Source organism: Gymnodraco acuticeps, unplaced genomic scaffold (genome assembly GCF_902827175.1).
Source record: "Gymnodraco acuticeps unplaced genomic scaffold, fGymAcu1.1, whole genome shotgun sequence".
Lineage (NCBI taxonomy): Eukaryota > Metazoa > Chordata > Actinopteri > Perciformes > Bathydraconidae > Gymnodraco > Gymnodraco acuticeps.
This window is the reverse complement of record NW_022990023.1, coordinates 1,344,938-1,359,207: the sequence shown is the minus strand read 5'-3', so window position 1 is coordinate 1,359,207 and position 14,270 is coordinate 1,344,938. Positions and strand designations below refer to the sequence as shown.

The 14,270-nt window shown below is 40.7% G+C and overlaps 1 protein-coding gene across 6 annotated transcripts in view; it reads right to left on the bottom strand.

Moving 5' to 3' along the window:
- The window catches only part of plce1 (phospholipase C, epsilon 1), an 88,623-nt gene that overhangs the window by 6,534 nt on the left and 67,819 nt on the right, over nucleotides 1–14,270 (bottom strand). For 4 of the 6 annotated variants that reach the window (XR_004568735.1, XM_034214462.1, XM_034214463.1 and 1 more), the window contains 17 exons: nucleotides 14,140–14,262; nucleotides 13,114–13,250; nucleotides 12,786–13,024; nucleotides 12,457–12,518; nucleotides 12,213–12,378; nucleotides 12,029–12,136; nucleotides 11,550–11,666; nucleotides 10,827–10,985; nucleotides 10,305–10,440; nucleotides 10,010–10,051; nucleotides 5,963–6,081; nucleotides 5,727–5,844; nucleotides 4,308–4,427; nucleotides 3,619–3,912; nucleotides 2,186–2,349; nucleotides 638–899; nucleotides 75–193 (listed from right to left, as the gene is read on the bottom strand). Coding sequence is in view for 5 of the 6 variants with exons in the window: in XM_034214462.1 (XP_034070353.1) it covers nucleotides 75–193; nucleotides 638–899; nucleotides 2,186–2,349; nucleotides 3,619–3,912; nucleotides 4,308–4,427; nucleotides 5,727–5,844; nucleotides 5,963–6,081; nucleotides 10,010–10,051; nucleotides 10,305–10,440; nucleotides 10,827–10,985; nucleotides 11,550–11,666; nucleotides 12,029–12,136; nucleotides 12,213–12,378; nucleotides 12,457–12,518; nucleotides 12,786–13,024; nucleotides 13,114–13,250; nucleotides 14,140–14,262 (2,485 nt within the window). In the remaining variant the exon portion in view is untranslated. The remainder of the gene's footprint in view (nucleotides 1–74; nucleotides 194–637; nucleotides 900–2,185; nucleotides 2,350–3,618; nucleotides 3,913–4,307; nucleotides 4,428–5,726; nucleotides 5,845–5,962; nucleotides 6,082–10,009; nucleotides 10,052–10,304; nucleotides 10,441–10,826; nucleotides 10,986–11,549; nucleotides 11,667–12,028; nucleotides 12,137–12,212; nucleotides 12,379–12,456; nucleotides 12,519–12,785; nucleotides 13,025–13,113; nucleotides 13,251–14,139; nucleotides 14,263–14,270) is intronic. The other 2 variants (XM_034214464.1, XM_034214466.1) reach the window with 1 other exon arrangement.

Below are 14,270 nucleotides of genomic sequence, written 5' to 3'. Positions count from 1 at the left end.
TAAAGCACAATTGGAGGTACATTGTCACATGTGCCCACAACCCCTGCTATTTCAGAGCAGCTGCCAAGTCTTACCAGTGATGAGGGAGTAGCGCCCCCTGTGGGACCCTCCTCTATTCTGCGGCTGTAGATAAACAAGCTTGACACTTCCAGGGGTTCATTATGCTGCGTCCTCAGCTGGACGTGTCTGTAACCTGAAACAAACAACAAGAACATATATTCTGATTACATATAGACCAATACAACCGAGAATAGTTAACAATCTTGTATTAGCTCTAATAATTTGTATTTTTCTATGTTTACAGTTAGCCTATGAAAAGCAACTTAGTCAGGATATAACAAGGGACTGACACAAAACAAAAAGACTCAATTATATTTCATTTCTGTTATACATCAAAGCCTTTTATAAGATATATATTATAAATATTTGCAGTTTCCCTCATTTGAATGAAGTGTACTTATTACAGCTGAGAGTTGATAATCAGGCTTTGTTTTTAAACTATTTTTTCAAAAGCGTATTTCAATAATACTATACCTGCAGACATTTTTATTGATTCATAAATACTTAAATATCTGCAGACATTTTTAGATCCTTTCTCATGATTGTATCTGCAGTATATTATCTTTCAGACTCGTACCTGGCTTGAGGGCCTTCAGAGGCAGCGTCCTCTGAGCGGTGGTCTGGGAGCTGTTGTTCTCCACTACGGCGAAGCGCAGGAAGCACATCTCTTCGCAGTGCACGGTGAACTGGAAGTGCTCGCTCCACATGGGGTTCAGGGTGTTGCGGTGGATGGGCTTGGTGCGGAAGTGGCAGCTGTCGATGGACATGCCCAGAACATCCACCTCAATGCAGGGGCTGCCAGCGTTATTAACGGGACACACGTTCTGACCGGAGACAATCTGAGAGGGAAAAACAGAGACAAGGGGTGTGAGGATGAAAGAGCAACAATATACACAATGTACTAACAACATGTGCAGATAACACTTTGCACTTTTACTAAATCAATGTTAGTTTTTAGCTTTTTGGGTGGAAACTTAAGCGGAGAAGGCAAACAAAGTCAGTGAGGTCACTTTGACCTGCCAACGCACACACACACACACACACACACACACACACACACACACACACACACACACACACACACACACACACACACACAACACACACACACACACACACACACACACACACACACACACACACCACACACACACACACACACACACACACACACCACACACACACACACACACACACACACACACACACACACACACACACACACACACCACACACACACACACACACACACACACACACACACACACACACACACACACACACACACACACACACACACACACACACACACACACACACACACTTCATCGGACACTTAAAAGCACAAATAATCACTTCATGTCAACAAATCGTACACTCTTACTTTGTCATGAATTTAACTCCAGGCTGAAATATTTGTCTCTGTGTTATTTTTGACCAATCCAGTTAAATGTCTGATTTGAAGTCTGTAACTTGAATTTTCTGTGACGATGCAATAACGATGAGATAAACTGTTGGGGCTTTCATCGTTCTCTTCCCCAAACAATATGCAATGAGTAACAGAAAGTCAAGAAAAGCGCAGACAGACAGAGGGTGGTTGTGAGACATAGAGTGGACATATTGCAATGCAGAGCTTTTATGAGGTCCTGTTCTCAATCACTGGTATATAAACTGGGTGGCCTTCATGAATCTCAAATATAAGCACATAGAGACCTCTTCACAATAAAACTGTCCAAACACACCTTAATGACTCTCATGAGTACTTAGGAGTGACCAGTTAAAATGTCAGTGTAGGTATGGTTATTAAGGATGAAAAACGGGCTTAAGAAAGATTTAATTGCCTTGAGGCTTTTAAACATGTACCATGAAAAATTATCTATTTTAGAGACTTTTGAGATATATATTTGTAAAAATTAAGAAAATATATGTATTTTTTAAAAGGAGCAAAAAGTATTTGCAGACACAAACAGCTATGATAAGATCCGATCCTCTTTACTTAGGAAACTGATTACGCAGCACTCCTGAAATGTAAACTGACAGTATAAAAGAGGTTAGTAATAAGTAATATACGAAGTCGTCCTCCAGATTGATTTCCCACTCTGCTCCAAATGTCACATTAACTCACAGTGAGGGAGTAGACGGCGGGGCTCATCTTCTCCACATCCCTCTCCATCGGACAGAACTGCTGATAGAGCGGACAGCTGCGGTCCCACAGCACCGCCGGCTTCAGGACGTAGCCACAGCCGCCGTTAGCCTCAAACAGAGCTGTGTTCAAATGCATGGGCAAGTCTGAGGGGAGAGAAATTAGGTAATAAAGTAAACAAAGTATGGTATAAATCCTTAAAGGTGGGGTATGTAAGTTTGAGAAACCAGCTCGAGTGTGCTAGAATTAGAAAAAACACGACCGGAGAAAATCTGCCCCTTCCTTACAGAGCCCCTCCTCCAACACACACGAACGCGCACATGACCAATGAGGGCACGAGATAAGTTTGTGCACAGATGGAAGGCTGACAGGCAGGTAGGTCATCCAGTTACTTTAGCCGGGCCGGCTCAGATGATTGGTCGTGCTTTTTACAGTATCACGGCTTGTTATGGATGTTTTGTCAAAGCACTTAAGATATTCATTGCTATCGGGATGTTAAGAGCATTCCATGGAATATAACAAAAAGTGTATCTCGAGCCGGTTTCTCAAACTTACCTACCCCACCTTTTAATTCACCTTGATGATGTAAAAAAGTTGGAAAATTAAGACAAAGATTATTCAGTTTGTTGCGGCAGTTGTTTTACCAGGTTGGATTTTAAGTCGGCTTTATAAGAGTGTGCTACAAAAATAAAACGACATGTCTGAGTGCAAGTAAGTCTCTTTCTAAATGATGGGGAAGATGAGTTGAAATAAAGAGATGGATAAAACACGAGGGTTGAACTAAAGGAAAATAGTTTTAAAGGAAGGGAGTAGGACAAAGGTCAAATGAGAATAAGAAAGAGGAGGATGAGAGATTCTTTTAAATGTAATATGCCTTTTAGAGAAAGTAACTTCATCGGAGTTCAGACGGCGAACAGAGAGACATTTCTGGATAATGGAGAGGGAGGAACAAATACGATTTGAAACAACAACAGAGTAAGGTAGAAAGAACGAGAAAAATAAAGAAAGAGGAAAAAGAGACAGACAGAAAATGAGCAAGGGGACACCTTGGGATCAACAATCACTTCTAAAGAGCATAATAAGAGATACTTTTATCTGCAGAGACATAACAAACAAACCGACTCTAGAAGTATATAGTCTTTTAGATATTTTCAAGGGATTGCAAAGTTGTAAAAAGCTCACATTATGATGTAAATGAGGCCTTGACATTGCTTTATATGCATTACAAAGGAGAAAGATGACAGAGTAGAACAGAATATACTCTCCTTTATGTTCCACTAACTCCTACTTGGGATTAAGTGGTATTATATACTTAAAAGAGGGACTTAATGAGTAATGTTTGATGGCGAGTGAGACATACATTAACAGAAAGTGCTGTTTAAGTGATTAGCATACAGAGAGTTTCAGCGACTCACCATCAGTCTGATAGTTGAGTGCCACCAGCTGGATGCCGTGCAGCCAGAAGAGCAGAGGGTTGGGGTTTGTCGAGTCGATCCTGGTGGCTGCTGGGTACGTTCTGAGCAGCTGGCAGCCCGTGTGCTGGATCAGCTTCTGAGAGTAGCGGCGGCACAGGCGCTTGGCGGCGTTCTCATTGACGGAGGAGATGTGGTAACACTTGGGCGTGCGGATGATGGCGCTGAGGGAGGTGGGGGGGTTCAGGGTGGGAGACGTCTGCTGCTGCTCCTCCCAGCTCAGCCGCTCGCTGCCACCTAGAGGGAGGAGAGGGACCTTTAAAGACCCTGAAAACCCTTTTTGCTGCTTTTAGGGATGTGGTTGTCCTTGAATATTTAGAGTAGCTGTAGAACCAATCAGGATGCAGCATTGTTTTGAATCAAGAGTTTTGAGATTTGATGTGGAATGTCTCCCCAAACTTTTTTCAGATTCAAGATTCAAGGCTTTTATTGTCATTCATAGCTACAGTGTAGTTATGTCGATGAAAATCTTAGGTCACAGGCAACACAATAAACCAGTAAAATAGTGCAAGTAAATATAATAAAATAGAATAGAAGTAGTGCCATAAGAGTCTATATACAAGTGATAGATAATTTGTAAGCTTGGAATTTTGTATGTCTTTTTGTACTTCTTCATACGTTTTTTCGCGTACCTTTACCAGGGGTGCGGCTCTGAGTCAGCGCAGGAGCAGGGGCTGTGCCAAATATGGACTTCCTGCTCTTCCCCCGGTCCTTCCCTCTGCCAGAGCCGGCAGGAGACAGCGTGGACAGGCCTGTGTTCCCACACACAAGAGGAGAGCGGTCAATAATGCAACACAGACAGGCTGGAGACCAGATCATGACATCAGTATCTCATCATTTGTTTCTCAAACATCCAGAAATCATTTTCTCTAAACTCCGTCACTTTCTGTCATGAGGAGGAAGTCCTCTCCCACTCAGGCGTCACACCAAGTGCATTTGTTTTAATGAGGATGGACGATTAAAGCTGATAGCACTGACAAGTATTTTTATTTTTTGAACTAGCTTGTTTTTGTTCTGGAAAGCAATCCATTAAATGTTGCAAGTCTGTGGGATGACAAGGAGAATGCAGCACAGAAGCAGAACGATGCTTCAAATCTTCTTTGCAAATGTCTTATTTGATATGGTAATAAGATTCATGTCGCTCAATTAATGAACATTAATGGCATGTAACACATTTAAAAACTATGAATCATGAGCACTTTATTATTTGGTGCCAGATATTTTTTCTTCTTTTCAACAAAATATATGAGGTAAGAAATGTGTCAGGCATTTTGTGAATCTTAAGTACATTTTAGGATTGTATAAATGCTTGTAGACAAGTAGCATGTCTGTCTGCCGCAAGTTCAGACAGCGGAAAGAAACAACAAATGTGCAGCCCTTAAAGAATTGGGCTGCTTGCCCCGTCTCCTCTTTCTCTGATCTCAGTCCCTGGAAACAGTAAACAAATAAAATACCAGTGGAAACACAGCCACGTTTATAAGGGCAAATGTTATGAAAAGTACAGAGGAGACAAGCAGAGAAGAGAAGATGCTTGAGGGAGGAAAGCGATAAGAGGTTGATATTTAATGGGCACAAAGTTCAACAGATTTTAACCAGTTCAAGCTGAAGGAAGTGGGAAGTACCAGAAACTCTTAGTCAAATGTGAACCTGGGACTAACTGAAGAAGAACATCCCAGAAACATTTCCTTAATAGACAACAACTGTGCTGTTTGTTGTGCCGCTCTGGGACTGACAGACCAGTGAAGTAACCGTATCTTTCCCCCCGGGGAAAAAGGAGGTTCGTCATCTCTGTGGGTGTCCAGTGTGGGAGAGGAATGGAGACATATTAAATGTCTTTCAATGAAAAAAAAATTAAAACACGCGGAAAGGTTTGACCTCTTAAATATAACATGGGAATGGATTAGACTGGGACAAGACAGAAAGGTTATATTAAACATGATAGCAAGAGAAAAGGAAAAGAGAAGGAAGACACAGTAACACTCAAAAAGTGCTATGATAAAAAGTCGAGGGAGAAAAGAGCAGTGAGGACAGCATGAGGACATTTTCTGTACCCGGGAATTTCACAGCCTGGCAGTAGATGATGAGGTCGGACAGCTCCTGGGCAATCTGTCGACTCTCCTTCTTGTTCTGAGGAAGGTAAAACTCCTCGCCAAGCTCCATGTCAAACACCTACAGGTGCAGGAGACACAGGGCATGGACAACACAGTTAACATTGCACTTGAGGAGGCAGTGATGTACTACAGGAGCCACACTTATACAGCTAGTAGCTATGAAATGGGCTTCTTACCTTTCCTTTGCTCTGCGTGGTGCTCTCAGGCTTCTTCATCCTCTTCGGGATTTCATCAACAGGTTGCTCCTCTTTGTCTGCTGGGCTCTTCCCCTCTGGTTTGTCATCCAGGATGTTATCTGTTAAGGAAACAACATGAATTATAGAAGCTCCCAGGTGTTAATAAGTGTGAGTGCAGCAGAATGGAGAGCACACATCCTCAGGGAACGTTTAACGAGTAAAGCAAATGTCATAAACAAACAGATTTATACGCAGCACGAGTTAGCATGGCATGGTTTTGAACAATGCACAAACTGCAAAACGTTAAAGCTGTAGTACACTCATAGTGCTGAGAAAACCTGGATGCTTATGAACAGGAAACGCTCGGTGTGACTAGTTGAGGTTCTTGCAAATCAAATTAATCTTTAAGGTCAAACATATTTCTTATTCCTGCACCGCCAATCCAAATGTGTATTGGCCTATGTTCATTAGCAGAGAACATTTGATCCAGGATAGAGGGACAAAACTAACCTGGAGGCAAAAACTGGCCTAACTAAGATAAACAAACAAATAAACAAGACAAACATGTCGCTGATGACGATGACCTAATATTTTATTTATAAGAAAAATGTATGCTAGAGGGGGTAGGACCAGAAAAGTATTTTTAAGCTTCTTCTTGCCCCTGTTGAACATGACGGAGACTATTTGAGAATTTTTTTTTTTTTTGTACTTGATATTATTTTGAGTGAAAAAAAAAAAAGAATATATATATATATATATATATTATAATTATTGTTGTATTTTTTGTTTCTGACATGTTCAATAAATTGACAAAAACATAAATAAATGTATTTGCCAAACCACAATTGGTGTCCAAGATGCTGTTGATATATTCAATGCTGAATCACCAGTAAGGCATATGTCAGGAAATGTAAATTCAGCTTGCAGGAATGTTACTTCTTGTAAAAACAAATGCTTACTTTTTATGTAATGAGGAGTTTGGGTTTTGTAAATACAGTCAGAGCTTTTATAGGCCACTAGAGTTGAGTTACAGCGTAAAGCTTCTTGTGCATTACATTTAGCATGTAACCACGGTGATTGATGCTTAGTTGGAAATGAGTTGTATATACTCTACAATAACACACTCTAATGTACAGGATGACGACTGAATGAAACCACAAGCATGTGTGTTGGTGTGAATGCAGATGCAATTAATTATAGTAATGTACAATGGCTCAGCCTTTAATTCAGCTATTAGTTATGCCTTTTAGATGACTGCAGAAGAGGGTGATTACAGAAGAATTATAACGAGTAAACGACTTTCAGAGCACATGAGCAGGATCCCAAGCAAAAGCCCCCTGAAGGCTCCTCCTTGTTGATATTCAAAGCAAAGTGTATCAACTGTAAACAGCAGCAACAGGAGGGAATTCTTCCCTTTGCTCCCATTTCCTCCTACACATTCATCACAGCCAAAAACACAGCGAGGAACATATCAGCTTGAAAATGCAGATGCTCTTTATCACAGAAAACGTGTTTAATTCCTGGCATTTGGAATCTGGAGCTGACCCTGGATGTCACCCTGAAGACAGAAGCCAGAGAAGTGAGTTGGCCCAGACTGTGCCTGGAGGGAGTTACCGTTAAACAATTGACGGTGGCGACTTGGCAGTTTAAAGCTCAAATATCTCTGTTTACAGGGCCAGCTGATGTTAAGTACAAGAGTGTAGGGTCACATGGAGACTGTCAATGGTGGAGTCAATCATGGTTAATATTTCACTGACAAAAAATGGATGTATCAAAATCTAGCCACTCAATGAGGTTTCAAACGATACTTTTTTTGTTGTAAAGGTCTTTGGCCATTAAGTTCTTCCGACAGGGACAAGCAGAGGGCAGGGACAGGAGGAGCAGTGGTGGGACTGCGACCCAGGATAGGGTAGTTTCCCCATGTCTGTTGTTTAGTGCGGGGGCAGCGCAGGGCCTGAGAAACCAGATGGCTTTGTTTTGTTTTCATGATGAGCCTGCCCAGCTTCTAGCGAGGTCACTGACAAAATATAGTATGGCGGGAAGGAGGAAGGGAGAAACAGGAATCTTACTGACACTGCCAGAAATAAATAAACATTTTTCTACACATGGCAATAATTTAGTTTCATTCATAATTACATATTTTTCATTCAATTTAGAAGCAGACTGTGAGGCATACCCTTGCCCTTAATGCACTAAAGCAGAGTTTTCTAAATAATTCCTTAAGGTTATTGCAGATATACTCTAACCTGCTCTTAAAACAGAATGTTAAAAAACATACTGTAAGAAAACAAAATGCCAAATTCAAAAACACAACACAAGCTCACATCACATGTCTTTAGTTTTTAAAATAATATCCATCAGGTGATGGATACACATAGCGCATATTAACAAAGTCAAAAGAAGCAAGCTTGGAATTCAGGGGACTTTTTGTATCATTGCAACATCAAAAACGTTCAGCTCGGTCGGGAATCGATGGCTATTACTTTTCTTATTCATAACTTTCATAATTCCAGAGATACATCCCATAATTCATCACATTTGTAACATAGAAGTCAATGGAGAAACTCTTCAGACTTGAACAATCTTCATGCGATTCAACTGCTAACTGCTCCTTCATACTTTCACTCAGAAACCTCATTCCAACTTTAAAATGTTACACATCTTTCTGACATCATTCGTGTAACACAACTTTTAAATCTGATTCGTACTTTTAGAGATATTAAACATTGTTCAGACCTTGGTAAAGAGGCCTTCTTCAGATTTTAGAGTGCGTGATGTCACAGCTAGAGTGGAGGACAGATTTAATTTAGCCTTCATATTTTCTTTTAAACCTGCCATGATTCCCAAACCTAGCTCTACGTCAATTATGGGGGTGTCATCATATGCCGTCCAGCTCTATGCCAAATCTGAGATCTCACCATAGGCTGTTGCCATGGAAACGCACCCCTCGCCATAAAACACGATGTTGTCGTAACTGATATGAAAATGGTCAAAACACCACCAGACTTCAGACGACAGTTAATGGTCCAGCCCTCAACATGTCTATGTGCCATTAGTGAGTTTTCCTCAAAAGCTGTTGCCCTCGCCGTAAAACACGATATTGCTATAACTCCTATGAAAATGGTCAAAAAGTGCTCAAACTTCACGTGTGCTAACAGTCCAGCCGTGAAGACATCTACGTGACAGTTTTGAAATGTCTTCAAATGTCGTTGCCATGGCAACACAATGCTCGCTATGAAACACGGTTTTCTCATAACTTCAGTGAAAATGCTCCAAACGGCCCAAAACTTTACAAGTTTGGTAACGATGCAGCCATCAAAACATCTAAGCGTGTTATGGGGTGTCATCAAATACCATTGCCATGGCGACAGATCATTCGTCATCAAGTTAGTTCAATAGTTTGCAGTTCAAATATTCCGCTGCTTTTCCAAGCTTTTTTACTTTATTTTCTTCTCTCATCACACATTCAAGCCCCCAGTGTTCATGTATCATTTCAATCTAAGTTCTTCACTTTCTTCTTACACATTACATTTCAGAATAGCAATTCAGCGTCAGCTTTTCAGCATAAAGCATTCCCACTAGCAATTTCTTCAGGAATTGCATTCTCTAGTTTGAATTGCTGCTTACCATGCACAACAGATGGCTGTGGTGCAGCAAAACATAACTTGACATTGACAAACAGCAGAAAGCTAGCAGCTGTTACAGTTTGAAGGCACATACAGGAGTCAGTGTATAGCAATGATGCAAATCATGAGGGCACATCCACGTACCAGTGTTTCCTCTGTAGTTATTCTGCAGTGGTAGAAACCACAGCAATACATTTCTAACAATAAACTATAATTTCTCCGTACAATCTAATTGCAGATACAAAATCTAAATGTAGCTTTTTATAAAGTACATTTCAAGTATTAATAAAAATGTTACTAAGATATTTCAAATTTCTTACAGAACGAAATACATTAGGGAAACACCAGCAACTACCAGCACAAAACAACATTTGATGGAAACACTGGTACATCGAGAGGCGCATCAGAGCCGTGCGTTTACCTTCCAGACTATACGAGGCAGTAGAGGCTGTGAGGACATCAGCTAAGTGGAAAACAGGCAAGATCAATTATGAAATGAAGGGAGTATCAACGTAAAGAAGGTGTTAGAAAAAGAGACAGAATAAAAGTGAGAACAGAATCTGATTCAAAGGTTACTTCATATAAAATCTACATTTCATGTATGACTCATTTCATCCCTAGAATCCATTGAAAACAAATATTGGTGACGTTTGTGTTAGTTTATAGCTTCTGAAGTTTTGTCTCCAGGGCTCACACCCCATCCCAGTTCTCCTTACCATCTGATAGAGACTCATAGTCGTAGTCGTACTCGTCTTCTTCCTCTTCCTCTTCTTCATTGGTGTGGTTGTTAGGTGAAGTAACCCCTGGTGACCCGTTGCTAGCCTGTGCCTGCATGTGGGCCAGCTGGTGAGCCTGTAAAAGGGTTCAAATGTTGTTTTAAAAAACAGAAAGTGCTGCAAAGTGATAATAAGTGCATGTAAATCATTTTGAGGGAGAATAATATTTACACTGATATACCTGTAGCTCACATTTGATCTACATCTACACATCATCTGGGATTTTTAAACTATCAGCAGATAATCTTTACTGCATATACTGTATACGGAAGAACATTATCTTAGTGTAGTAGTGAAAATGGTGTACAGGAGGTGTGCATTTGAGCACATTAGCATCTATTATTTATGTGACAGCACTCTAATCAACACTGCTGTATATTGAATGTACTAATGCTACCTGCTAACTATGAATAATGTACATGTTTATGTATGTGCGGACAGGAAGCCTTCTTCCTTCTTGACCTTCTGTTTGAGTATGTCCACCGGCGCCTGGTGTGCTTTGAGCTTCTTGTTCTTCAGGAGGATTCTCCCCCGCAGCTGCAGAGGAGACGGCAGGTGAGGGTCATCGTTGAAATCACTCTCAAAGAGGAAGCGAGTCACAAGGCGTTCCCCAATCACCGTCTGAAGGTAAATATTGAAAGGTGATGGACACACAGTGAATAAATGATGTGAAATGATATGCAGAACAGACCAGAACATAATGCAAAGCGATAGAAGTAGTGAAGAAGTGATTTTATCAACACCAATAAGATTCCAAATAAACAAGTTCAAGTGGATGTAAGTTAGCCAGAGGCACAAAGCTGTCTCATCATGAAAGACTCTTTTTTTTGTATCAAGCCACTCAAAAGTCAGCCTCCAGGGAGGAAAGGAGGCTGGGAAGTTTTGTCAGATGAAAGCACGATGATGTTCCAAGATGTCTCCGTCATGCCCAGATTTGTGAGGGTGAGTAAACAACAAAGAAAGGCACAGTTTTCAGCCTGAATTTGATCAAAGCAAGCCTCTGGCTAGGGAAAATATGTTTTATAATATAAATATAAATAGTTTTCTACCGTTACTCAAGTGTGGTTGGGCCAGAAACTGGTAGGTGCATGTAATTCCTTGTATATAAAGCATGGTCTTGTTGAAATTGAGCATGTGGACCTACTAAAGAATCTATCTAGAGTTTAGGTTTGGGTGCTGTCATACCTTGAAGATTTCAGCCATCTTGCGTTGCTGTGGAAGGGAGCAGTGGTTCTCTATGGACAGGATGACGGGCATGTCCGAATTGACAAATGCAGACCGGTTTACTGCTTCCACCACATCCTTCAATATCATAGAAGAAATTGTTTTCTCAGAAACAGCAGTCAAAATCAAATATAAGACAATGAAGCTCTATGCAAACTACTAATGGGATTTACTAAAAACATTTAGATAAAACATTCAAATAACTTACAGTTGTTTAAGAACTCGGGTTCGGAAAAATATGGTTACTAGTATTTTCCACAAGAGCAAGCAGCTGATGAACTAAGGTCAGTAGATTTGTTTTTATGAATTACCTTTGTATAAATACATCATACAGCGTGGGAATTGTGTTTGGCTACATTGCTCCGTTGTGAGCCAGTGATTAATTGTTCTTTTCTTCTAGATCTTGTTTCTCTATTGAATTATTCAAATGCATGTCTTACCTTGAAGGGTATTTTAGTGGTGAGTGTGTGTCCATGATAAATAACTGGCATGCCATCATCTCCATCCCAGCAGTCCAACTCGACGCTCCTACAGCCTTGCAGCAGCACCTGGTGAAAGATTGCAGTAATTGATAAGAAACAAACAATTTAAGATATGGCTTTAATATGTGAAAGGCTAACTTACCTGACTGTAAAGCTCAACAGAGGACTCTCCTTTGAGCTGGTGTCCGGTCAGATAGGTGTTATGAGAAGACTCGATGTAGTAGTAGGACAGAGGGTACTGCAGCTCCTCTGGGTTCACCTGGGATTCCTCAATACGAGAAGCACAGTTCTCCTTATCCATCAGGAACCTGGAATGGAGGATGGGATTGTTTGACAAAAGAAACATAATGCTATAAACTTCCCATGTTATGTCGTTTTTTCTATACCTTGCAAAGCCTTCAAACGACATCCAACCCATTTGTCTCATGCTCAATGAGGGCTCAAATCTCTGCAAGAGAAAAACATAAAATCCGTAATTACCATTATTGATCAACATTACCCTCTCCTTCCTTTTTTCTGAGGTTTCATTCAACCGTAATCCATTTATCCATCTTGTAAACATCACACATCGACATCAGGCATTTCTCTCATATTTCTCTCAGTCCTTAATACAGTATAATGCTTTCATCTCTTCATCTCTCCCTCATGTTTTAGTCAAATAGATTTTTATAAGTGCTCTCCTTGCACTTTCTCAACCCTTTCTTCCAGGCTCTACCTGTATAATGCTGAGAATCTCGTCATAGCTCAAGTGCTCTCTCTGACAGTTCACTAGGAAGTCGTTGAGCTGAGGGATAGCCAATCCCAAGACGCCCAGTGAAGCATTTTCCACTCCCGTCCCGTTGGTCACGATGCTGGCGGCTGCGATGGCGTCTGAGATCTGCCTCTGGTTGTCAGACATCTGCTGCCTCGTCCGGATAAACAGGCCAAGGTCAGAGCCATTGCGGGTTAATAAGTCTGGAAAAGACCAAGAGAAAAATAAGTTAAAAAGTGGTGTTTGGCAGACGTTATTGGCTGATTAGACTACATAAATGAAGTGTTTTTACCGAGGTCTGGCTGTAGCCCCGTGTCTTTATCGTCAATGCTGAGGTTGGTGTAGAGAGGCGCAGACTCTGGAGTTGATCGACTGCAGGGGACAGCGAAGGTGTCAAACAGCTCCTTCAAGTCCTTCCTGCTTCGGATACTGTGGAGGAAACAGTTTATTTTAGGATTTGTATTCCAATTTCCTACGAAAAAGATGTGCAGCAGCATTTGTGTAAGATAAGCAGACAAATCATTTTTTTTAAAGCCTTGTTACAATAGACAGTAAGTATTTTCTCTACAGAGCACTCACACATTGGATCAATTTACCCTTATTCAAATACATTCAGTTTGATCTACATTTATTTTCAAGGCCAAATAAAAAGTCACATTAATAAACGTTTGTGTGGCAAATATCCTCCATTTGTAATATTTGGTTTTGCTGTACTTTATATGCTCCTTGCTATTACTAAACAGAGATTTTAAAGGGTTTTCAACCTTTGCAGACAATGGTCAAATGGCAATACATCTCAAATAAGCAGGATTTATTAAGAGGCTGCTTTGCTGAAGTATTGTACTTTAATTTTCTCAGCATTGCTTTAGCTGAGCAAGTGGGGAATTTAAGCGGAAACTGCTGGGCAGTGGATGTACCTGACAATCTAAGAAATGCAGGAGGACTGGTATACTAACATTGTTTCCTTTGATAGGGAAAAAAGTTATAGAAGCTAAATATTTTACACAGAAGAATGTCCTACGTCTGATAACCCTGAAAAGCATGTATTGGATGTTATCTAATGTCTTTAGCTGCTATTGATAAAAACTGCAGTTATACAACCAGAGGGAGAGAGATAGCAGGAGAGAACAGAACATGTATAATATACATACATATATGCTACAGGCCTTTACTGAATGTCAAAATATGACATATGTAACCAGGAAAATGTGTTTGAATATCTGTTTTAGGGGCAGTATCTTCGTCCGCAGCTGATACAGTGCAACAACAATGTGAAAAACACGAAACAATTTGTGGGAGGATAATATGTGGTCAATACCTGAAAGACTTGAAGAGCTCGACAAACTCGATGAAGCTCATGGTGCTGTCAGAAATCATGAGATTCTGGAAGCCTTTAAAACAGCCTTTACCACGACCGTGCCATGACCTGCTGCTCCACGCCCTACAAGC